This window comes from Thalassophryne amazonica, chromosome 7 (assembly GCF_902500255.1).
Source record: "Thalassophryne amazonica chromosome 7, fThaAma1.1, whole genome shotgun sequence".
Classification (NCBI taxonomy): Eukaryota; Metazoa; Chordata; class Actinopteri; order Batrachoidiformes; family Batrachoididae; genus Thalassophryne; species Thalassophryne amazonica.
Genome location: NC_047109.1, coordinates 104879432 through 104904076, shown reverse-complemented (window position 1 = coordinate 104904076; position 24645 = coordinate 104879432). Strand labels below are relative to the sequence as shown.

The following is a 24645-nucleotide window of genomic DNA, read 5'->3' as shown; positions in this document are numbered from 1 at the left end:
AACCTGAAGCCTAGTGTGTAGGACAGTGACCTTGCTCCCCAGCTGAAGACATGGCAGTCCTGGCACACCACAAAGACAGGTCACAAGCGTTGGCAGCTTCTGCTGTAACACCTGAGCCAAACATTACCGTCTTACACGCGTCTCCGGGTTGGCCCACACGTGAACTGAATGCCAAGCCAGAACACACCTGAATAAGTCAGAATGGCATTAGGATGCACCTGGCAAGGTCTGGGCGGGTTCATCGTAATCGGGCAGCACAACACTGCCACCTCCTGCCTGTCATTTGTAACATGAGACCACTTACTTCAACCCTTCATAAACCTGCATGGTGGGACCAGATTAGGAGTGCAATATATTTAATGCTTGGCTGTACTATTAAAAACTATTGGATTTTCCGGTATAAGGTGCATTTTTTTTATTAGTTTGGGAGGTCCTGTGACTCATACATCGTCAGTGTGATTTATATATTCTTCCTCTTCAAGAGGCATGTTTAGCAGGTGTGACTTATACTCCAATGCAACGTATACTCCGTAAAATGCGGTGTTCATTACATTAAATTACCTGCATCATTCATTGCACTGTGTTGTTGATTACCCTATATAGAAGTGCACATATTTCAGAATATATGCAACCAGTAAGGCCTAGAAGGGTCTTTATTTTCATTGTGGATACATAAATACAAATTTGTGCTCTGCATTTAACCCATCCAAATTACAGTTAGACACATTCCAACCACTAGGAGCAGTGAGCATCCACAGTCCGGTGCCCAAGGACCAACTCCAGATTTAAAGTCACTGCCCTGGTCAGGGGCATAGAAAGGAGCAGACCCTAATGAGCACATTTGTGATATTGAGAGAAAACCGGAGTGCCCGAACATGGAAAACGCCACACAGAAAGAACCAGGTGGGGGACCTTCTTGCTGTGAGGCTACAGTGCTAACCACCAAGCCGACGTGCTGTAGAAGGTGATCAACAACATCCTGTCTTATTGAGTTTGCAACTCCCACTCCTACTACATCTTGAAATGACTATCATACACATCCTAACATACAAACGTACATGCATTGCCCCTCCGATGCCTTGAATTTCATCTATATTTGATGTGAGTATTTTTTCTCAGAAAGCTTTTTTGTTGCATGGCTACAATATATATGGCACATATTGCATAATATCAGTCTTTTATCCCAGTTATGGGAATTGTAGTTCATTCTGATGGTTGAGGACACCTAATCTATCATGATTTATTATTTATTATGGTAGAATAACAAATATGCTGTTTCTGTGGATGATATATTACAGCACTGAGACACAATGGCACAAGTAAAAGTAAGTCCCTTCCGCTGCTCCCTTGTTTGCCCTCGGGGTCGCCACAGCAAATCCAAGGTGGATCTGCATGTTGATTTGGCACAGGTTTTACGCCGGATGCCCTTCCTGACGCAACTCCACATTACATGGAGAAATGTGGCAGGGGTGGGATTTGAACCCAGAACCTTCCGAACTGAAACCAAGCACATTAACCACTTGGCCACCACCCCTGCTAAAAAGTCCCTTCGGCTGCTCCCTAGTTTGCACTCGGGGTCGCCACAGCAAATCCAAGGTGGATCTGCATGTTGAATTGGCACAAGTTTTACGCCGGATGCCCTTCCTGACACAACTCCACATTACATGGAGAAATGTGGCAGGGGTGGGATTTGAAGTAACAGTGTAAATAACAGTAACCTCTATGGATTTCAGTGCTGTGGAGAAATCCGAGACACTGACTGAAGTGGACAGTTTGTGCCCATGCTACTCCATTGCAGTTCTGCACATATATGTTACTGAAATGGAGAAGGAACCAAGAAAGTACTGAAATACACATTAATGCATTGATGTAAATGGCACACTTTCCCATTGATTCCCAATGGGAAAGTGTGCTAAGTGTGGAAGTTATTTCAACTTAGTTATTTCAACTTTCAACTGAGTTAATGCTACAATACTTCTCAAGTTAAGTTGAAATAATGTTAGTACAGTTGAAATAACTTTAAAAAAATCTATGCAAATTATTACATCACTTTTTGTCATTGAGGTAGCAGTTTCATTTTAGAGTGCATGAACAAACCACAAAAATCCCGTACTGGTGATTTTATTTAGTGAAAAGGTCAGCCATGAACCTAATGTAGCTGGGGCACTAGCACAAACCTAGAACTCATGTCCTGCTGCTGCTATTCTCTATGTGTTGTAAGCCATATTGTGTAGACTGTGCCAACATATTTCATATGTTTATAGGACCTTTGTATAAAACAAGCCCAGAGTCTGCACACTAAGAGCTCACTGGTGGAGGATGCCACAAATGAAGTGATCAACATGCTGCTGGAGTTTGACCACAGTCCCATACAAGAGATGAAGAAAGTTGAAGAAGAAAGCAGCCCCGAGAGGAAAAATGTGGACCACACTGAAAGTGAAGGTATACTATTTTCTCCCTATAATTAAAGATTTAATGATGCATAATGGAACATCTTAAAGCCAGGTCAGGTTTGGGAGCATGCACTGATACCATATGTCTCTGCATCCACCACAATATGGAAACACATTGGGTCCTGGATGGCAGCCACACAGACAACCTGTTCATCATCACCCCTTAAAACAGGGGTGCCCAATACGTCAATTGCAATTGACTGGTCAATCACAAACATAGTGTGGGTAGATCACACAGAATTAAAATTGTCCTGTAGCCAGGGAGAGGTCAGGGGTTTGGCTGAACCGCTCACTTGTTGGGGCTGTCAATACTGAGACACCTTTGTTCTGGATTATGGCCTGAGATGTGCGTCACGTGATGAAAATGCCATAGCTGAGCATGCACTAGTGCTATGCATTGGAACATGCACGACACTACGGAATCGCCTTGGGTCCTGGAGGAAGACCACTCAGGCAGACAACCAGTCCATCACGACCCCTCAAAGGCAGCCATCTGTCTTCTGCAACCAGGTGAAATGTAGGCATCCCCTTTCCTTTTCCGGTTGTCCATCCAGTCATCATTTTAGGTCACTGGTAAACATCCAAGTCTCAAAACCATCACAGAAGATTTGGACCTTCATTATCCTGCAAATGTTGGGAAAGTGTAGTGACACGGACCCACAACAGGGGGCGTAAATGAACGGACAATGAAAGAGTCGAATATGAACACTTTACTGTTAGGAATGAGCACAACCACAATACAGAGGAATGTGAAAGTTTGCAAACAGTCAATCACAAGGGTGACGTGTGGGCAGGCTCGAGGATAGAAGACGTCTGTCCTGAGAAGAACCGAAGCCACACGATTTCCTCCGCCACCGAACCCGGAGAATACTGGAGCCGCCAAGTCCCGAGTCCCCAGGTGGCCACCGTCTCCGAATGTCGGATCTGGTACTGCTGGCAAGGAGCAGAGACAATAAGATGTGGGTGTGTGCACACCCAGTAACAACAATGGTGGAGATTCCACCTCCACCTCTAACACACACTCGTGCAGCTCCTGTCTCAAACACTTATCTGGTGGGGGTGTAAAGCGAAGCTGTCGCCGGTCACGCCAATCTCCAGATAGAGCACTCCGCAGGAAAACAGCTGCAAAAACGAGTTTACTAAACACAGTCAGTGATACGGCTGAGAGTATTACCTTTACAGGTCGACGATATCTCGGCAATGAGGTGGAGATGACGTCCGGGTTTTATGGAGTGAGATGATGTAGTGTAGATGGGTGACAGCTGTCAAGAGATAATGAGTGACAGCTGTCACCCCCGGCTGTGTCCGTGGCGGCAGCGCCCTCTCGTGCCTGAAGCCCGCACTTCAGGCAGGGCGCCCTCTGGTGGTGGGCCAGCAATACTGTTGGGTATTTTCTCCTCCAAACATTCTTAAAACCTTTGATAAGACAAACAGAGTCAAGAAACACCAGTGAGACAGAAAGTCAAATTAATCACGCGCGGAGTGCGGCCAGGCTGTACACCAAGGCTACACTAAAGTCTGGCCTGTGCTCCCGCTCTTTTTATTAGTGAATCCCTCATCACATAAACAAAAACTTGTCCTAAGGGTGGGGGAATGACGCAAGACAAGTTTCTTCCCGTAACATAAACACACACGTCAATAAGTGCAGCTGTAAGCAAAAACAGTTTCTTTCTTTTACTCTTATCGTCGAAGGTCAGCACATCTCGTTCGCAGTTATCAGCTGTTCTGCATCTGTCTGGAACACTAAGCATCACATCACAATCAGAATAATAATAATAATAAGTACATCCAGCTTCTCATTCCCAGTTCAGATTGACCCCAGCATGCTAAAACAAGGTTGAATAACACGTACATTCTCGGGGTTAAGTGCAAACAGCACAACACCGTTCTCATCAGAAAGAAGACAAAAGGTACAAATGTTTAACAGTGATAACATATATATATATAAAATCTTTAACATTCCCCTCCTGTTTATCACCTGTTAAACATACAGTAGTAGTTATCACCTAGCTTAGCACTTCTTTTTGAGATTTTCACTAAGAGGTTCATCATGGTATGTTCTATAGGCTTACACCCCAGAGGTGATGTCATCATTGTCACTATCATCGGTGTCTGGGTCATCATACTTCCATGGGTCTGGGTACAGGTCATGGGAGTCATTGTCCTCCTCGGTGTCGTCTTGCCCCAGGAGTGGATATGATGCTGGTCCCCCTCCTGGTCCTGGACTTATTGCTGCGGTTATCATTCTATTTACAAGGCCTCGGAGACATGGAATACAACAACATCCACACAATGTTAGAATTGCAGCAAATACTGCTATAGACACTAATAGTGAAGAAATCAAAGACCTCCATCTTCCCATCCCTTCCAGCCACCAATCCCAGCCTTCGGTGTTTACTCCACTGTGCTCTTTCATCTTCCTGTTCAACGTTCTCAGCCCGTCAATGGCTTGAGTGAGACTGCCGTCTGCAGCCGTGTTGTTGGGAATGAATGTGCAGCATTGTTCTCCGAACATGGCACAAACACCTCCTTTCTCCGCCAACAACATATCCAGAGCAATACGATTCTGGAAGGCCATAAGGGACGTGGCTTCTAACTGTGAATGGACAGCCTTAAATCCTTCCTCAGTCCAATTTCCTAATTTCTGCACATTGTAGTGGATGTAGTTTATTCTGTCCACGTTTTTATTAATTGAACACCACCAACAGATAGAAGATTCGAATCCAGCTGCTATTTGATCAACCAGTTTATACTCGTCAGGCACTCCTCTGGGGACTCCTATTGCGTCAATATATGTTGGATTTCCTACTCCTTTCCACTCTCTTTTTACTCTATGTCTGGCTATGCCTTTCTGCCAATCTTCAGGAATAAGAGAGGCTGCATATGTCGTAACGTCTTCAGGGGTCATGGGTATGGCTTCAACTGGTAACAATAATGATATTAATGCACAATAACCTGACACATTTCGTGGCAGTCTGTCAAAGATTCTGTTATCACCACACCACCACCATACATCACTCCTACCGACAGGTTTGAATGTGGGAGTACTATGGACCACATTCTTACACCAGGCAGTGTGGCTTAAGCTACCCAACGTCTTACTTGTCCCTGTCAAGTGTACACATGTATGGTTAGCATGCCCAACTTTGCTTGAAAATAAAGGTTTGATCTTAGTCAATTTGGTCAATGGATAGATCTTGTCCCACTTAGAACAATTGTTGTTTGCCGCAATGTATGTCTGTGTCATAATAGTCAACAGACAGTCTTTGGGTAATGCTGCCGGTATTACCTGTAATATAGGTCTGGGTCCCATACATACAACACAGTCCTTCTTTGCTGCTAGTCCTGCTTGTTCTGCCATTAAAAGCCAATTGTTATTTTGTCCACTAATTCCTGTAGTTACTAGGAACCAGTCATCTGCCTTCATGTCTTTTGTGCCTTGTACGGACACCCCCTTTGCTTGTATGGGCACCCCCTTTACTTGTATGGACACCCCCTTTGACGTACTTAATTCGGTCAATATTGGTTGCTGTACTCTATCTGTTTCACAGAGGAAAAAATGGAAATACGGATCTTTTCCTTTTTTGTATACCCAAAGGAGGAACAACCAACAGTCTCCCTCTATATTAGGTGGGAATATGGTTCCTTTTTCTGTGGTATTCACCACTATAGACAGCTTATCATCTGTTTGATACATTTTGAGAATTTGACTCTGGTACTTAGCCCACTCGGTTTGTGCCCATCTTGGTGTCCATCTACTCCATTCATCGGCTACCAACGTTTCCCATCTCTTATCTTGTTGATCATTGGTCATATACCATGAGAAACTATTTCCGTAATTAGTCCCTCTGTCACCATCCCCACCATCCCATATTCCATGGGTAAGAGCACTATATGGTACAGAGATGACCACAGAAGCTTTTCTAGGAATGCAGGCTTGTATACCAAATCGGTACGCATTGTTCCTATCACAGCTATGTACTGTGGCATTTATTATCGGACTGGGGTCTTCGTTACTTCTTTTTGGTCTCTGCAATCTGCGGAGGTGATCCTTATTATCATGTCTCGTGCTTATGGCTTTTAATAATAAGCCCAATCCGAAAAGGAAAAGTAGCATAACAAGGACCGTCCATGGGGTCCAGAAACCCTCGTTCTTTTGTTTTTTTTCTTTCGCCATTTCTGCACACTACAGCACACCTATGTTCAGAACAGTGGCTTCTTAATGTCTTCTGCTAGCTTTCGTGTCTAACCTGGATCTTAACACCAAGCTCACACACTATTACTAGTCTTGTCCTACTGTTCTTACTGTTTGTCTGTGTCTGCAGAAATGACTTTCTTACAGTGAGTCAAATGAATCCATGTACTTCTTTCCCCAATTTTCAAGGCTGTGGGTGTTGTGAGTAGTACTTGATGGGGCCCTTCCCATTTAGGTGAATGCCAGTGTTTTCTCTTGATGCTTCTTATCAACACCCAGTCTCCAGGTACCACTTTAGGGTCCTCCTGTGGAGAAATGGGATCATCAGTGTTTGGAACTCTCCCTCGTTGTCCTTCTAACATTTTTCTCATGTAATCCGCCAAATTGGCTTCCTCAGGTACATCCCAAATTTGTCCATAATATGGCAATCGATATTTTCTGCCAAACAATGTTTCATACGGTGTCAACCCCATGGTACTAGTTATGTTTATATACATTTTTACCAAATCTACACAATGCGTCCATGGTCTGCCTGTTTCCTCCATTGTCTTTCTAAGTCTGTTTTTTACTGTTCCATTCATCCTTTCCACTAATCCGGCGCTTTGTGGATGATAAGCACAATGATTTTTGAGATTGACCTGTAGCGCTTCTCCTACGTATTGCACTATTGTATTAACAAAATGCGCTCCATTTTCTGAATAGACTGTTTCTGGTATTCCAAATCGTGGAATGATGTCTTTGCACAATGCCTTAGCCACTGTAAGTGCATCTGCATGTTTTGTAGGGAACAATTCTACCCATTTTGAGAAGGCATCAATTATGACTAAACAAAATTCCTTCCCTTCATGTTTACTCAGCTGTATATAATCCATATGAATCACTTGAAAGGGATATTGTGGTGTTGGAAATTTGCCTCTTTGGGGTCTCAAATTGCCTTGTGAGTTGTGTTTTGCACATGTCATGCATGCTCTACAATGCTGTTTTGCATATGCATCGAACCCATAAAGACAAAAAATAGATTGCAATTGCGATATCATACCCCCTGATGAGACATGCGTCACGCCATGGCTCATAATAGCTGCCCATTTAAACATATTTTTTGGCAATATGGGTTTCTTTTGTGGTCATACGTACAAATCATTTGCATACGTAGCTCCTTTAGCTATCCACATTTGTTTTTCTCTGTCATTTGCCTGCTGTTGCATGTCAGCAAGCAGTGTATGACCTAAATGCAAATCTGGAGTAGTTTCCTGTACAACAAAAATAGAAGAAGCTGCTGCTGCCTCTTTTGCTGCTCTGTCAGCAAAATCATTTCCTTTTGAAATACTGTCAGAGCCTTTGGTGTGAGCCGCACATTTGCATATAGCAATTTGTTTAGGCAATTTCACAGCTTTCAGTAGTGCAGTTAGGAGAGTGGCATGAGTCACTGGCTTTCCAGATGATGTCACCATTCCACGCTCTTCCCACAGTTTTGCAAACACATGCACTGTGCTGAAAGCGTACTGGCTGTCTGTATAAATTGATACAGCCGTACCTTTAAACAGATAGCAAGCTGCAGTTAAAGCAACTAATTCAGCTGCTTGTGCTGAAAATGAGGATGGCAATGAAGCAGAATCCAATACTTCTGAATTTGTGACAACAGCATATCCAGATTGTGTTTGTCCATAAGCGTTTTTAGTGGAAGAACCATCCACATACACAATTGTACTGTTTGGGATGGGTGTATCCCGGAGGTCTGGGCGTGCTTTCGTACAGACCGTAGCTACATCAAGACAATTGTGCGGCTCACCATCCTCAGGTAAGGGTATCAATGTGGATGGATTCAATGTTGTACAGCGCTCTACCGTAAGATGTGGTTGTGATAATAGCAAGGACATACACGAAAGATGTCTTGCTGGGGACAAAAGGCTCATGTTTGTCTGCAACAGAAGTGCAGAGACTGCATGTGGAACTTTCAGTGTCAACTGATGGAATAGAACAACATTACTGCTACTTTGAACAGCCATAGAGGCTGCAACAACAGCCTGTACGCATGGTGGTAAAGCACTTGCTACTGCATCCAATTTAGATGAGTAGTAGGCAACTGGCCTCAATTTTGAGCCATACACTTGAACCAAAACACTAGTCATGAACTTATTCTTACAATCAACTGTTTGAATGAATGGTTTACTATAATCTGGTAGTGCCAAAACTGTGGATGACACTAATGTTTGTTTTACTTTTACAAAAGCTTCCTCAGCATCTTTGTTCCATTCCAACACGGTTGACATTGAAATATCATCCTTGTACATCAAATCAGAAAGTGGACTAGTCAATTCTGCATAGCAGGGAATCCATGCCCTGCAGTAATTAGTCAGTCCAAGAAATGACATCATCTGCTTTTTGGTTTGTGGTTTTGGAGCGTGCAAAATTGCTTCCTTCCTGTCAGACAGGATAGTACGCCCTGTGGCTGATAATTCATGTCCTAAATATTTTACTTTATCCCTACACAACTGAACTTTGTTTTTACTCACTTTGTGGCCATTATCAAATAAGAAACATAATAATGCTACTGTGTCAGTTATGCAGTTTTCTCGTGTGTCAGAGGCAATCAAAATGTCATCAACATACACTAATAGTTGGCTATCTGCCGGTGGAACGAAATTAGCTAAACATGCTGACATGACTTGAGAATAAATAGTTGGACTCTCTGCGTAACCCTGCGGTAATCTGGTGAATGTATATCGTTGTCCTTTAAAGGTAAAAGCAAACCAGAATTGACTATCTGGATGTACTGGCACAGAGAAAAATGCATTACTTATGTCAATTACTGAGAAACTATTAGAATTTGGTCTCAGCGAATTTAACAAGGTGTGTGGATCTGGGACACATGGTGCTCTTTTAATCACAGCAGCATTTACTGCCTGCAGATCTTGAATCATTCTCCACCCCACTGAGGGCGGAGCCTTTTTTTACAGGAAATATGGGTGTGTTACATGGTGAATCTGGACATGGCACTATTACTCCTGCTGTTAATAAATTCTCTATTACTGGCCTGATTCCTTCAATTGCATCAGGTTTCAATGGATACTGTCTTACACATGGTCTGTATTCTGTTTTTGGTCTTATAACTACAGGTTGTGCATTTTTTATCAGTCCTACGTCTGAAGGACCTGTTGTCCACAATCCTGATGGTACAGAAGAGAGAAGATCATCCTCTTCAGGACTCAACTGAAACACTCAGGATTGTGAAGTGGACACATCAATGTGTGTTCCAGCTGTCAGCACCAATGAGACATTAACTGGCACTTTATACAATTTAGTTGATGGACTGAACTCCGTTCGTGGTCCAACTCTGCTCCAATCAGTGGCTGACAAGGCTGTTATGACTGTCAGTCCCAATTCTTGCCATTCTGTCAAATATGGCTTACAAAGTGACACATGCAAAGGCATACCTGTGAATCTCAATTTTAAAATGTCCTCAGTGGCACCTGTCACTGTTATGACAGCTGTTGAGTTGCCATCATGAATCAAATCGGTCATTGTCAGCTTCACAGGTGAAATGTTTTTCAATTTGTTTTCATAGTCACCATCCGGACCTGGAAGATCTTTATGCCACATTGTGACATGCAGGTCAGGTGGTGACATCTTTTGTTCAGGATTTTTTAGTAGGGCTGTCGCTTGCAAGACGACATCTTTACCCCATCCTGCAGCATCTTCTTCTGAAATGTCAAATGTATAGTAATAGTGGAATGTGGGGTCATCGCTTTCTTCTCTTACCATGTTAACGCCTCCTGTGCGTTCAACAACTAATTTCCCTTGTTCCACAATTATGGACAGGCCCAATGCAGTCAATCCGTCTCGTCCTAAAAGGTTAACTGGACATTGTGGCATGCTCAACACTGACATAGTACATGTCAGGCCAAATGGATCTGCCAACGTTATGGGTTTAGTGATAGGGACGTCTGATGTTTGTCCATTTGCAGAGCGAACCCTAAAAATTTCGTTGCTTAATTGATGGACAGGTATGTTGTCATTACATGTGGTTCTACATGCTCCTGTATCACAAAGGAATGTCACTGGTCGTCCATTTACCAACAAAGTCACTTCTGGTTTTGGTACCGGATTTCCCAGTAAGGCACACAGATCCATATCACAATCAGACTGCCTATCTGATGTGGAATCATGGATTATGGATTCTAGTCATTGTGGATACTGTGGCTGCGGAGGATTATTCCGTTGTGGAATTCCTCCTGCTGCTCCCTCAGTAGGTGGATTCGGACAATTTCTATACATATGTCCCTCTCTTCCACAGTTCCAACAAATTAGGGGACCCCGTGGTGGCCCTCCCTGTCTGTGCTGCTGTTGTGGTTGCCATGGTCCTTGACGTTGTGGCTGTCCACCTTGTCTATTTTGCCATGGCTTTTGGGGGCGTTTGCACTGCTTCTGCTGTCTTAAGTTACCCTGTTGGTAACATATTTCATCATCTCCGTGTGCTACATACACTCCTTTGTTGCTGTTCCCTGTCTTTTTCTGCTTTAAGACTCCTTCTGCATGACAGCAGTGTGTATGTGTTTCTTCCAATGTGCCTGTAGGCAATCCAATCCAATGTTTCTGTATCCAAGCTTTTATATCCTTATTGGAATGTTGGATCAGAGCGTTTTTCAATTGTTGTTCATACACTGGTGTTCCTGGCAATATGCCACTATGGACCCTAAATACACTCTCAAATCTGCATCTAAACTCTGTCCATGGTTCTCCTTCTTTCTGAGTTGTCCTGGTAATTTCAGTATAATTTATCTTTGGTCCTAACACACCTTTTGCACGTGTAATCATAGCTTCCACTCTTGTTTTCAAGACTGGATCATCATGTGGCAATGGTACGCCATCCTGGTCTGCAGGATTCCAGTCTCCGTGTATCTGACTCCATTTAGGGCCACATGCTTTCATCCACACCTGTTGGACTTCAGGTCCACTAAGGTGGTAAGAACTTCTAATGTTTTCTATATCCTGCATAAATCCCTCAATATCGACATGTGGCGATGGTATCATGTCGACTGCTGCTTTGATATCATCAGCATTCCATGTTCGATATACGAGCATGGTTGATCGATGTCCTGCTGTTCCTGCACGAGGATTTGGTACTTCTATCATAGGATAGGCACCTCCCTGGTCACTGTGTTCCACCATGGGAGGGGCTGTAGGCACTTTCGCTTGACTGCGTGTTTGTGGTTTTTCTGGTTTTTCTGGTTTTTCACTTTTTACCTTAGGTTTTACTGCCAAATCATACTGTGGTGGCGGTACATCGTCATCCTCTGGTAGAGGAGATAAGGGTGTTGTTGTCACCGACGATCCAGCCGGCGGTGGTTGCTGAGGCTGGTTCTCTGCGCTGAATTATCACATCTTCTTCTGCCTTACCTACAGCTTTCTTTTTCCTTGCTTTCTCTAATCGTCGCTTCTCTGCTCCCTTCTGTCTGTTCTCTGCTTCCTCCTCCCAAAATGCCACTAAATCTGCCCCTACTTTCTGCATCTTTTTCTCATCACCTTTATGTTTCTGTTCTAACTCCTTCTTTAGCTTCTGTATGCTGATCAGGTTCAGTCGTCCGTCAAAGTCATGTTTATTTATCCAGGTCTCCAATTTCTTTGTTGCTTTTGGATTTTTTGCTTCCATAAATTTCCAGTCGTCAGTTGATAAATTTTCCTTCTTTTTAGACGTCTTACCCCCCATTTTTATTATCCCTTGTTATAATTTGGACTTCAGACGGGGGCACACCTAGGGTGTTCTAAATCTGAAGTTTTCACACTTTCTTTGGACGTGACAATTAATTTGCCGTCGTGTGGTTGATTCCTTTCACCTCCCCGTAGGAAGCGGAATCACTTGCCTGCTGCTTCCACACGCACGGTTGTCACTAACGTTGTCCAAAGTATTACACTTTCACACAGTTATTTACACTTACACAAAACACTATTTACACATAGAAACACTTTTAATAATCGTACGCGTATTCTTATGCCAGGGGAGCTCGCCCTCCCGTGAAATTTAACTAATGTCCTGTATTAGGGGACTCCGCCGTCCCTGCCAGATTTAACTGCTTTTTTACAGTGCACGTATTTCTACCCGGGATTTCCTTTACGTATTAAAACAGAGAAGTCCGTATCCTCCTTCCGGAATTTAACTACGTGCGTCCCTCACAACCGTAGAGGAGTCCGCCCTCCTTACAGAGTTTAACTGCTTTGCATTAACAGACGATTCTGTATCATCGCTTACGGAGTTTAACTGTTTTATGTGATCACTTTTATCCCCTACCGGTACGCGTATATAAACAGAGGAGTCCGCACCCTCCTTACAGAGTTTAACTGCTTTGCATTAACAGACGATTCTGTATCATCGCTTGCGGAATTTAACTGTTTATGTGATCTGATCACCACTCACTCAGTACTGTTTACAAAGAAATTTTACTCACTGACTCGACTTCCTGTCTGTCTTCTTCGGGAAAATCTCGTCAACCAGACAATGCCAACGGTGGTCGACAATTGCAGACACGATCAATCGATCGGACCTTGGCCAAGGATTTTCGTCTGGACTTGGCGACCTCCGCTGGACACCTCCGGTATTGTTGAGATCCCGGACGTAGCCCCCAGTCAATGTTGGGTATTTTCTCCTCCAAACATTCTTAAAACCTTTGATAAGACAAACAGAGTCAAGAAACACCAGTGAGACAGAAAGTCAAATTAATCACGCGCGGAGTGCGGCCAGGCTGTACACCAAGGCTACACTAAAGTCTGGTCTGTGCTCCCGCTCTTTTTATTAGTGAATCCCTCATCACATAAACAAAAACTTGTCCTAAGGGTGGGGGAATGACGCAAGACAAGTTTCTTCCCGTAACATAAACACACACGTCAATAAGTGCAGCTGTAAGCAAAAACAGTTTCTTTCTTTTACTCTTATCGTCGAAGGTCAGCACATCTCGTTCGCAGTTATCAGCTGTTCTGCATCTGCCTGGAACACTAAGCATCACATCACAATCAGAATAATAATAATAATAAGTACATCCAGCTTCTCATTCCCAGTTCAGATTGACCCCAGCATGCTAAAACAAGGTTGAATAACACGTACATTCTCGGGGTTAAGTGCAAACAGCACAACACCGTTCTCATCAGAAAGAAGACAAAAGGTACAAATGTTTAACAGTGATAACATATATATATATAAAATCTTTAACAAATACCTCCTCTTCTGGCGGCCCACACAACAGCAAAGGCATCAACATCACAAAATGCCTCTGAGAAGCCTCCTAATAATCATCCTGATAAAACTGAATTACAGCTCACTCACTATGTGAGGAAAGCAAGTAATATGTAAATCAGTTTTTGTCTCCTGTCTCTTAGGTGAAGATGAGACCAGTCTCTTGGGCAGAAACACTGTTCTTCCTCCCACAAGCGTTGGCCCTTCCTCTCCCTTGATGAGGAGAAAGAAGAGGAGGGACCTACTGAAGGTCATGGAAGAGGAAGCTCAGGAGCTGCTTTCCTACTTCAATCACCGCAACGTCGATGCTCTGTTCAGACTGACACGGAACACCCTGGAGATGTTATGCAAACGCATCCACGCCTCTGCACTCATACATTACACAGGTGGGACTTATGTAACTGCAGAAGTGCCCCTTGTACTTAAACAATCTTTATGTTTTAAGCACCAATAAAAAAGAAGTATTATTTCAAATATATCATATAAAGATTTTTAAAATAAATCACACTTGTTAAGAGATTTAAATCATCTTAGAAACTTTATGAAAGTAAGAAATATTAACTCATAACTCCCTGATCATGCTCTCCTCTCTTCCTTTAGCTGAGGACGAGTCACCAGCTCAAAAGCCTATCTTCAGTGTTAATGCGACTCTGTCCATCCCCAACATCACCATAGTCCCAGCCCTGGAGGATGTCCAGCAGGCTCTGAACCGGGCCGTTGAGTGTATAGTCAGTGTCAACAAGGGAGTCAGACAGTGGAGTAAAGAAAGGATCTCAAAGGTGAGTTTCCTGTGACTCATGAATGAAACTATAGGCCAATCCCAGCAGTCACTGGGCAAGAGGCAGTTTACAACTTGTACAGGCTGCCAGTCAATCCGAGAGTCAGCAAATGTATTATTTAACAGTTGTTCTTCATCATTTCCAGAAGTGGTGTTAACATGACTCGTTATTAACTAGTGACTACATGTGTATTTTAAATGTTTTTTGTTGTTCTTGCTAAAGTGCTATTCAGATTAAATTTCTTCTTCTTCTTCTTCTTCTTCTTTGTGTGTATTTTGCCCTTTTTTTTTTAGAGAAAAATGAATCAAAAACGGATCGCCGCTCTGAAAGAGGAAAGTTCAGAGAGTGTCTCAGAGGATGGAGCAACAACATACAGGAGTTTGGCTGGTATGTGAGGGCACAATACCTCTTACAGTTTTTGCCAATTGCTTCCACACGTTTTGCAAAATTTGGCTCACTGTGTCAAAGCTCGACACACAAGCAAGATAAGAACATCTGTTATACAACCCCAATTCCAATGAAGTTGGGATGTTGTGTAAAATGTAAATAAAAACAATACAGTGATTTGCAAATCCTCTTCAATCTATATTCAATTGAATACACTACAAAGACAAGATATTTAATGTTCAAACTGATAAACTTTATTGTTTTGTGCAAATATTTGCTCATTTTGAAATGGATGCCTGCAACACATTTCAAAAAAGCTGGGACAGTGGTATGTTTACCACTGTGTTACATCACCTTTCCTTCTAACAACACTCAATAAGCGTTTGGGAACTGAGGACACTAATTGTTGAAGCTTTGTAGGTGGAGTTCTTTTCCATTCTTGCTTGATGCACGACTTCAGTTGTTCAACAGTCCGGGGTCTCTGTTGTCGTATGTTGTGCTTCATAATGCGCCACATTTTCATTGGGCGACAGGTCTAGACTGCAGGCAGGTCAATCTAGTACCCGCACTCTTTTACTATGAAGCCACACTGTTGTAACACGTGCAGAATGTGTCTTGGCATTGTCTTGCTGAAATAAGCAGGGACGTCCCTGAAAAAGACGTTGCTTGGATGGCAACATGTGTTGCTCCAAAACCTGAATGTACCTTTCAGCACTGATGCTGCCATCACAGATGTGTAAGTTGCCAATGCCATGGGCATTAACACACCCCCATACCATCACAGATGCTGGCTTTTGAACTTAGCACTGGTAACAATCTGGATGGTCTTTTTCCTCTTTTGTTCAGAGGACACAACTCCATGATTTCCAAAAACAATTTGAAATGTGGACTCATCAGACCACAGCACACTTTTCCACTTTGTGTCTGTCCATTTCAAATGAGCTCGGGCCCAGAGAAGGCAGCGGCGTTTGTGGATGTTGTTGATGCATGGCTTTCGCTTTGCATGGTAGAGTTTTAACTTGCACTTGTAGATGTAGTGACGAACTGTGTTAACTGACAATGGTTTTCTGAAGTGTTCCTGAGCCCACGTGGTAAGATCCTTTACACAATGATGTCAGTTTTTAATACAGTGCCGCCTGAGGGATCGAAGGTCACGGGCATTCAGTGTTGGTTTTCGGCCTTGCCGGTTACATGTAGGAAGTTCTCTAGATTCTCTGAATCTTCTGAATATATTAAGATAAGATCAGATAAGATAAGACTTTATTGATCTCACAGTGGAGAAATTCACATTACGTCAGCTCTTAAAAAACACACAAGATGAGTGCGAGTGGAGGAAGATGTGCATCAAACAGCGTGTACAAGGATAAGCAATAATAATAATACTTGTAACAATACAATAAAATAAGAAAATGAGGTAAAAATAGAATATATATATATATATAAGTATATATATATAAACATGATTGGAATTAAAAAATAGGAGCATCTTATTTACAATATGTGAAGTGGAATTTAAATGTGATAAGGTGACACTAGTGCTGGGGTTTGTAAACAAGTTGTTATTGCATGTGATTTGTGGACATATTATTGCATGTGGTTATTTCACAGTGTTATTGTACAGTCTGACAGCAGCAGGGAGGAACGACCTGCGGTATCATTCCTTCTTGGACTGAGGGTGCCTCAGTCTGTCGCTGAAGAAGCTGTTCAGCTCCACTAGTCCGGTGCAGAGGGTGAGAGGAGTTGTCCATGATGGATTTGAACTTGGCTAACACCCTCCTCTCAGCCACCACCTCCAGAGAGTCCAGAAGACAGGACAGAGCTGGACTTCCTGACCAGCTTATTCAGTCTCTTTCTCTCCCGCTCTGTGCTGCCCGGGGCCCAGCAGACGACAGCATAGAGGAGAGCAGAGGCTACAACAGAGTCATAAAAGGTCTTAAGCAGAGGCCTGCTCACTCCAAAGGATCTCAATCTCCTCAGGAGGTGGAGGCGACTCTGGCCCTTCTTGTACAGGGTGTCAGTGTTGTGAGTCCAGTCCAGTTTGTTGTTGAGGTGAACACCCAGGTATTTGACACTGTCCACAGTCTTTATGTCCTCCCCCTGGATGTTCACCGGTGGGTGAGGTGGTGGTTTCCTCCTGAAGTCAATCACCATCTCCTTCGTCTTACTGGTGTTGAGACACAAGTGGTTGCGCTCACACCTGTCCACAAAGTCTGTGATGACCGACCGGTACTCCAGCTCATTCCCCTCAGACACACGAACCACAATGGCGGAGTCATCAGAGAACTTCTGGAGATGGCAGCTGTCCGTGTTGTAGATGAAGTCCGAGGTGTAAAGGGTGAAGAGGAAAGGCGAGAGGATGGTGCCCTGGGGGGCCCCGGTGCTGCACCTTACCACCTTAGACTGACAGCCACGCAGCTGCACATACTGCGGGTGGTTAGTGAGGTAGTCGATGGTCCAGGCGGCGAGATGTCCATCCACATCTGCGTCCTCCAGCTTCCCCCACAGCAGCGCCGGTCTGATGCTGGAGAAATCAAAGAACATGACTCTCACAGTGCTCCCGCCGGTCTCCAGGTGGGTGAGCGCCACTGCAGCAGGTAGATGACAGCATCATCTACCCCGATGTTGGGCATGTAGGCGAACTGCAGCGGGTCCAGGAACTCGCTCACCATGGTGCAGAGGTGAGACAGGACGAGCCGCTCCCTGGTCTTCAGGAGGTGGGAGGCCAGGGCAACTGGTCTGTAGTGTGCTGGTTCCTTGGCGTGCATTGTTTTGGAAACCAGGACCACACAGGAGGTCTTCCACAGGGTGAGGACCACCCCCAGGCTGAGACTCTTGTTAAACATGTGGCTGAGGACCTCACAGAGCTCATCTGCACAGGTCCTCAGCAGCCTCTGGGAGATCCCATCAGGTCCGCTGCTTTCCTCTGCTTCAGCCGCAGGAGCTGGCCTCTCACCTCAGTCGGAGTCACAGAGAGGGGGAAGGGAGGGGGGAGCTAAGGTGTGAGCTGAGGTGGGCTGGTGCTGAATACAGTCGGGGGAGAGGAGGGACAAAGTCCGGGGTGCAGTGGAGGTGACCGGGGGAAGAAGGTGGGGGGTCAGAGGGACTGGAGGGCTGGCTGCTGGAGACGTGTGGAGAGCCAGGAGCAGGCGGGGGGGCTGCCCGGATCCTCCACTGGAGCTCCTGTTGGACTCTACGCTGCTCCTCTCTGTCTCCCAAGTTGAAAGCCCTCTTCTTGTGGTTCATCAGGACCTTCAGCTTGGGGGTCACCCAGGGGTGGTTGTTGGGAATGCACCGTACCCTCTGGGTAGGCACAGTGCTCTCCAACCAGAAGTTCATGTAGTCAGTGATACACTGGGCCAGGCCGTTGATGTCTTCACCATAAGAGTTTTGAAACATGCTCCAGCCTGTGGTTCTGAAACAGTCCCTCAGCCTCTCAGTGGCCTCTTCAGTACAGAGTTTCACTGACCTTTTCTGAACTGGCTCTCTTCTCACCCTGGGTGTGTATTGGGGAAGCAGGTAGACGAGGTTGTGATCCAAGCGTCCGAGCAGGGGGAGGGGGGCAGAGGTGTAAGCGTCCTCCACATTAGCGCAAAAAAGGTCCAGTATTCTATTGTCCCTGGTTTTACACGTGACGTACTGGGTGAACGTGGGGAGGGTAGCGGAGAGGGAGGCGTGGTTAAAATCCCCGGTGATGAGGAGGAGGGCGTGGGGGTGCTGCGTCTTCAGCTGCGTGACTGTACTGTGGATCTGCTCACAGGCAGCGGTGGCATCTGCAGAGGGAGGAATATACCCGCAGAGCGTAATCATACTTCCAAACTCCCGTGGGAGGTAGTACGGCCTCATGCTCACCGCGAGTAGCTCGACGTCCGAGGAGCAGATGTGATCCTTCACGTGAACATGAGCTGCACTGCACCATCTCTCACTCACATAAACAGCGAGCCCCCCTCCTCTTTTCTTCCCGCTCTCCGCCAGCGTCCTGTCCGCGCGGATAAGTGTGAAGCCGTCCATGTTAATAACAGAGTTCGGTACATGTTCATCCAACCACGTCTCCGTGAAGCACATGAGACTGCAGCCTTTATACAGCCTCTGGAAACGGGTTAGCGCTACTAGCTCCTCGGTCTTGTTGTGGAGAGACCTTACATTCCCCATGACCACAGACGGAATATAAGTCCTTCTCTGCTTCGTCCGGCCACCCCTGCAGCCTCTCTGTCTCCTTCGTATGTCTGCAGGTATGTCCAGGTACTCAGCATAGTGGGGATCCGGCCCACTGTACATAGAATCTCTTAGTCCAAGCAGCTGATCCTGGGTGTAGACAATGGGACATCCGGAGGCGGAGACGAAGGGATTTCCATGTGCAGTCTCAAAAAGTGCCGAAAGAAGCAGAAAACTAATCACAAGAGTTACAAAAGTGGGTTTCCCATGTGCACACTTGCACAGGGTACCACCCACTGCAAATATAAACAGTAGAGCACTATTAAAAAGTATTAAAAATAGCGGAAGTAGGAAAAGAGGGGGCAGAGCTGAAATAATAGGCAGCTGCATCGACAGCACCATCTTGAAAAAAAAATTGGACTGTAGATGATGGAAACCCTAAATTCCTTGAACTTTGAGAAACATTGTTCTTAAACTTTTTTTCACAGTTGTTCACAAAGTGGTGATCCTCGTCCAGTCTTTGCTTGTGAACAGCTGAGCCTTTTGGGGATGCTCCTTTTATACCCAATCATGACACACCTGTTTCCAGTTAGGTGTTCTTTGAGCATTCATCAACTTTTCCAGTCTTTTGTTGCCACTGTCCCAACTTTTTTGAAATGTGTTGCAGGCATCCATTTCAAAATGAGCAAATATTTGCACCAAAACAAAAAAGTCTATCAGTTTGAACATTAATATCTTGTCTTTGTGATGTATTCAATTGAATATCGGTTGAAGAGGATTTGCAAATCATTGTATTTTGTTTTCATTTATATTTTACACAACGTCTCAGCTTCATTGGAATTAGGATTGTAAAACATCTCACAGCTCTGTCAAAATGAGACCTAACAATCCCTTCTAAAAATGTCAATTTAACAACATGATACACACATGCACCATTGTGAAACATTTTCAAATCAGCAGCAACGCACTGATGTGTTTTACACATAACACTAAACTCAAAATATTTGTATATACTTTTTCTCAAACAAGAGCTGAAAGTTACAGTATTTAGCAACAAAAGTGTTATTTCCCTGTTTTGTTGTCTGGTTGTTGTTTATACAAAGAAATAGAAATTTCTTACAAATACCTAAAGAAAGACAGAGTACTGTACAGTTCAAATTCAAAACACAAATCAAAACAATGAAAACATGTTTTGGCAGTCCTATAGTTTACATACATGGTACGGTAACATCAGAATGATGAATGGACTGCATTTATCTAAGGCTTTTCTGTCTATATCAGAAGCTCAAAGCACTTTACAGTGATGCCTCGCATTCACCCATTCACATGGACACACACACTGATGTCAGAATGACATTGCACTTGACAGTACTATCTATACACTGTGGGGTGGCTGAGGTATGGGTGGACATTTGTCCAGCTTCCCTCAGTGTGAGGCCGTGGTTGATTACATGGTCCACCAAAGTTGTTCGAATGTCATCTGAAACATTTCTCCTTCTTGGTCTTTTTGTCATTGTCCTTGTCCACATATCTCTCTTTTTCTTTGTCTTCCTTGTCCTCTTCTTTGGGTCTTATCACCTCCATGGTTGCAGATTTGACAAAATGTCTTACCTGAGCTCTATTTGCAGTGCCAAAGGTCAGACTGATTGGTGGTGAGTTTTCTGTGTGTTTTCAAATGTGTTTGAAATGTGTTTTCAAATGTGTGCATAAGTATTTCCACTTACCAGATGTTTTGCATTTTTATTAAAAGTGTTTTCCCAGTGACAACAAAGTATTTTATCTTTGAGTTAAGTGTCTAATGTAGGAAACTGTGTGTAATGTTGTGTTGAAACAACTGTGTTGAAGAATTGCAAGCAACGTGCAAAGCAGAAAATGTGTTTAAGGTATTGTCACATTGTATTTTAGCCATTGTTACAAGAAGTTTGGGATTTGAAGTTGTAGTCTAGGCATTCACTTTTGGGGTGTAAGCAGTTGGCAAAAACTGTAATAAGAGAGGGTATGCAAAGAAAATTACTCGCCAGCTTGTCCGTGTTTACTTCAAAATAGTTTATTTCAAATATGCAGACAAGAACACTGATCATTATCTGCCGTACCACAGTCACTGGGAACATTAGATCTCCTTATTTCACAGTTCAGCAGAGCAAAACCTCATCTGACTTGGAGCTGACAGAGATATACTGATGAATGTGCCATTAATGTGTGGATGAAGACATTCAAAAAAAAAAAAAAAAAAACTCATTCGCTTGCAGTTGCCCATTCAGTCAAAGTGCAATGCATTATCATTGAGGTAATGGACAAAAATTGGTTGGAACGTTGCCGGATGACTGACTTGCTGCAACACAAACTGTGACTTAGAAAAGTGTTTTTAAAACAGAAAGTGTGTGTGTGTGTGTGTGTGTGTGTGTGTGTGTGTGTGTGTGTGTGTGTGTGTGTGTGTGTGTGTGTGTGTGTGTGTGTGTGTGTGTGTGTGAGAGAGAGAGAGAGAGAGAGAGAATTTCCAGTGATGATTGAAGTTGGTGGATCTGAATATCTGACATAGTTATACATTGAATAGTGCCATTTGCAGTGATCAGTTTTGTGAAGACTGTTTTGTGTCTTAGTCCACCCATCTGTAAATGATGCCTTAGCCATGGTTAGTAAACTGCTTTGGACTGATGTCACACCCAGGGGGAGTCATAGACTCTCCTGTCCTTCTCTCAGTGCGGTCCGGACACAAGCATAGGATTTGATTCTTGTCCTTCTTCAAATATAGATCACCAGGTCTTTTTAAAAACAGATATTAAATTTTGTAGACAAAAATGCCCTTTAAACAATGTGGTGATGCATCAATAAATAAATAAAAATGAGGTCTAACAAGCAACATTTCTGTCCTTGTTGCTTTAACTGAAAAGGATCTGCTGGAGCCCACACCAAGAGTAATGAAAGAGGGCATATCTCCACAAGCACACCTCACGCCCCCTTGCATTTTTGGATCTAATCCCTAAAAGGGTGGGGGGGAATGAGCATGTTTATGTTATAGGAAAAGGACTTTTTTGGTCCTTGTGAAGGGATGCAACCTAATGAGTTGCCCTGTTTAATTTCCTCCACTCTAATTACTCTAGATGGTACCATCTCAGACATTTCAGCTTCTGTGGCCCAGTCCACCCCATTCCAAGCCACAAATTACTACAAGACTGTGTCTGAAAACAAGGAAATCATCATGCTGGTCTCTCTTCTCAGTACGTCCATCAGCTCCACCAAAAAGGTACGGTTTGCATTTACTCATGACACTGTATGCAAAATGTTAATGCTGCCTTTTTGCGAGATTCATGTTCCATGCTGTTTTTTTGTTGCTGTGCAGGAGGTTATGAGTGCGCTGCAGCGTTTCAGCTGTTACCATCACCTCTGGATAAATGACCGTGGAGATGCAATACTAAAGTATGGTGACCTGTGATTGATTTCCTTACTTGAGAACTGACATTAAAACAAATAAATAATAATAATTCAGCTCATCATTAAAGTATCTGTGATTAGTGTGAAAATCATTCATATTAATATTGTTTTGGTTTCCAGGTTCATTGAGGGAAGCCCTTTGATATCAGAGTTTGAGAGTAGGATTGTTTATTACCGAAATCTGGACCGAGAAATTAACTCAGAGCCTGAGTACATCACTGTGGGAGCGTTGGCTGTATTTACAGGTGAGGAAAGGCTCCTACAAAGACTGTGCTAATGGCAGCAATTTCTATAGAAAAGAGCCACTTAAATTCTTTAACAGTCAATTTTACAGCACAACCATTTTCAGAATGAGATCAAAGTCTCCAAAAACCTGTTTGATTAGTTCTGTGCTAATCAGAGCGATGCTTATGTCTGTTTCCTCACAATTATGTATATAACTCAAATGGAAACACATATTTCACATGAATGCTTTGATGTGATGATTGGTAGAGAGCAGTAACAGAGTGACACTCTGCCATCTGTAAATCAGACAACAGTTGGGGAAACTGGGGCATAGTGAATCAGTACCTATATCTGCAAAACTACATATATATTTGCAGCAGTTATGCCATATTTTTATGCATAAAGACATCCCCCTTATAAATTAGTGTTTTGTTTTTGGATACATTAAGGGTAAAACTAAGTGGCAAGTGAAGTCAGTTTTTCCTATCAAAAGTAAATTTTGTGGATGCCAGTGTCTTTGTATTTATTTCTCACAACAGAGGAAAGATGGCCCAAAAAATTGTTATTAGTTAGAAGACTACCCATCCAACTGATGAGCATGTGTTATGTCTTCTCCAGACTATCAGCTATTTGATAACATGACTCGTGTGTCACATGCACCCGAGGCACAGTGAATCGGGGCACAGTGAATCAGTGTAGAAAGTGATTTACTAAGCCCCAGAATCAAGTGGATGACAAATATTACTTGTTGAAGCTTATACATTTATCCATCCATCCACTGTACCTGAATTGCCCCCATGGGGACTAAATAAACGATCAAATCAAATCCATTTTCTTCCACTTCATCCGAGGTCGGGTCGCGGGGGCAGCAGCTCAAGCAAAGCCGCCCAGACCTCCCGATCCACACACACCACCCCAGTTCCTCCGGGGGAACCCCGAGGTGTTCCCAAGCCAGCTGAGAAACGTAGTCCCTCCAGCGTGTCCTGGGTCTTCCCTGGGGCCTCTTCCCGATGAGACGTGCCCGGAACACCTCTCCAGTGAGACGTCCAGGGAGCATTCGGAAAAGATGCCCGAGCCACCTCAGCTGACTCCTTTCGATGTGGAGGAGCAGCGGCTCGACCCTGAGCTCCTCCCGAGTGACCGAGTTCCTCACCCTATCTCTAAGGGAGCGCCCAGCCACCCTGTGGAAGAAACTCATCTCGGCTGCTTGTACTCGTGATCTTGTTCTTTCAGTCATGAGCCAAATCTCATGACCATAGGTGAGGGTCGGAACGTGGAGACCTCTCGATCTACCCATGTAGATCGAGAGGTCTCTTTGCCCCCCTGCTCAGCTCTCTTTACCACGACGGTCCGATACAGTGATCACATCACTGCAGACGCTGCACCGATCCGTCTGTCAATCTCACGCTCCATCCGTCCCTCACTTGTGAACAAGACCCAGAGATACTTAAACTCCTCCACTTGAGGCAAGGACACTCCAACGACCTGAAGAGGGCAAGGCACCTTTTTCCGGTTGAGAACCATGGCCTCGGATTTGGAGATGTGATTTTCATCCCGGACGCTTCATACTCGGCTGCAAACCGCCCCAGTGCACGCTGAAGGTCCTGATTTGATGAAGCCAACAGAACCACATTGTCCACAAACAGCAGAGATGAGATTCTGTGGTTCCCAAACCAGACCCCCTCTATACCCTGGCTGCGCCTAGAAATTCTGTCCATAAAGGTAATGAACAGAACCGGTGACAAAGGGCAGCCCTGGCTGAGGCCAACGTATACTGGAAATAGGTTTGACTTACTA

The 24645-nt window shown here is 44.1% G+C and overlaps 1 protein-coding gene across 1 annotated transcript in view; it reads left to right on the top strand.

Annotated features, from left to right (window-relative positions):
- Positions 1 to 24645, top strand: part of dnah5 (dynein, axonemal, heavy chain 5) — a 366123-nt gene that overhangs the window by 50155 nt on the left and 291323 nt on the right. The window contains exons 20-26 of the mRNA XM_034175262.1: positions 2265 to 2442; positions 14017 to 14259; positions 14474 to 14652; positions 14946 to 15039; positions 22293 to 22435; positions 22532 to 22608; positions 22744 to 22868. Coding sequence (XP_034031153.1) covers positions 2265 to 2442; positions 14017 to 14259; positions 14474 to 14652; positions 14946 to 15039; positions 22293 to 22435; positions 22532 to 22608; positions 22744 to 22868 — 1039 coding nt within the window. The remainder of the gene's footprint in view (positions 1 to 2264; positions 2443 to 14016; positions 14260 to 14473; positions 14653 to 14945; positions 15040 to 22292; positions 22436 to 22531; positions 22609 to 22743; positions 22869 to 24645) is intronic.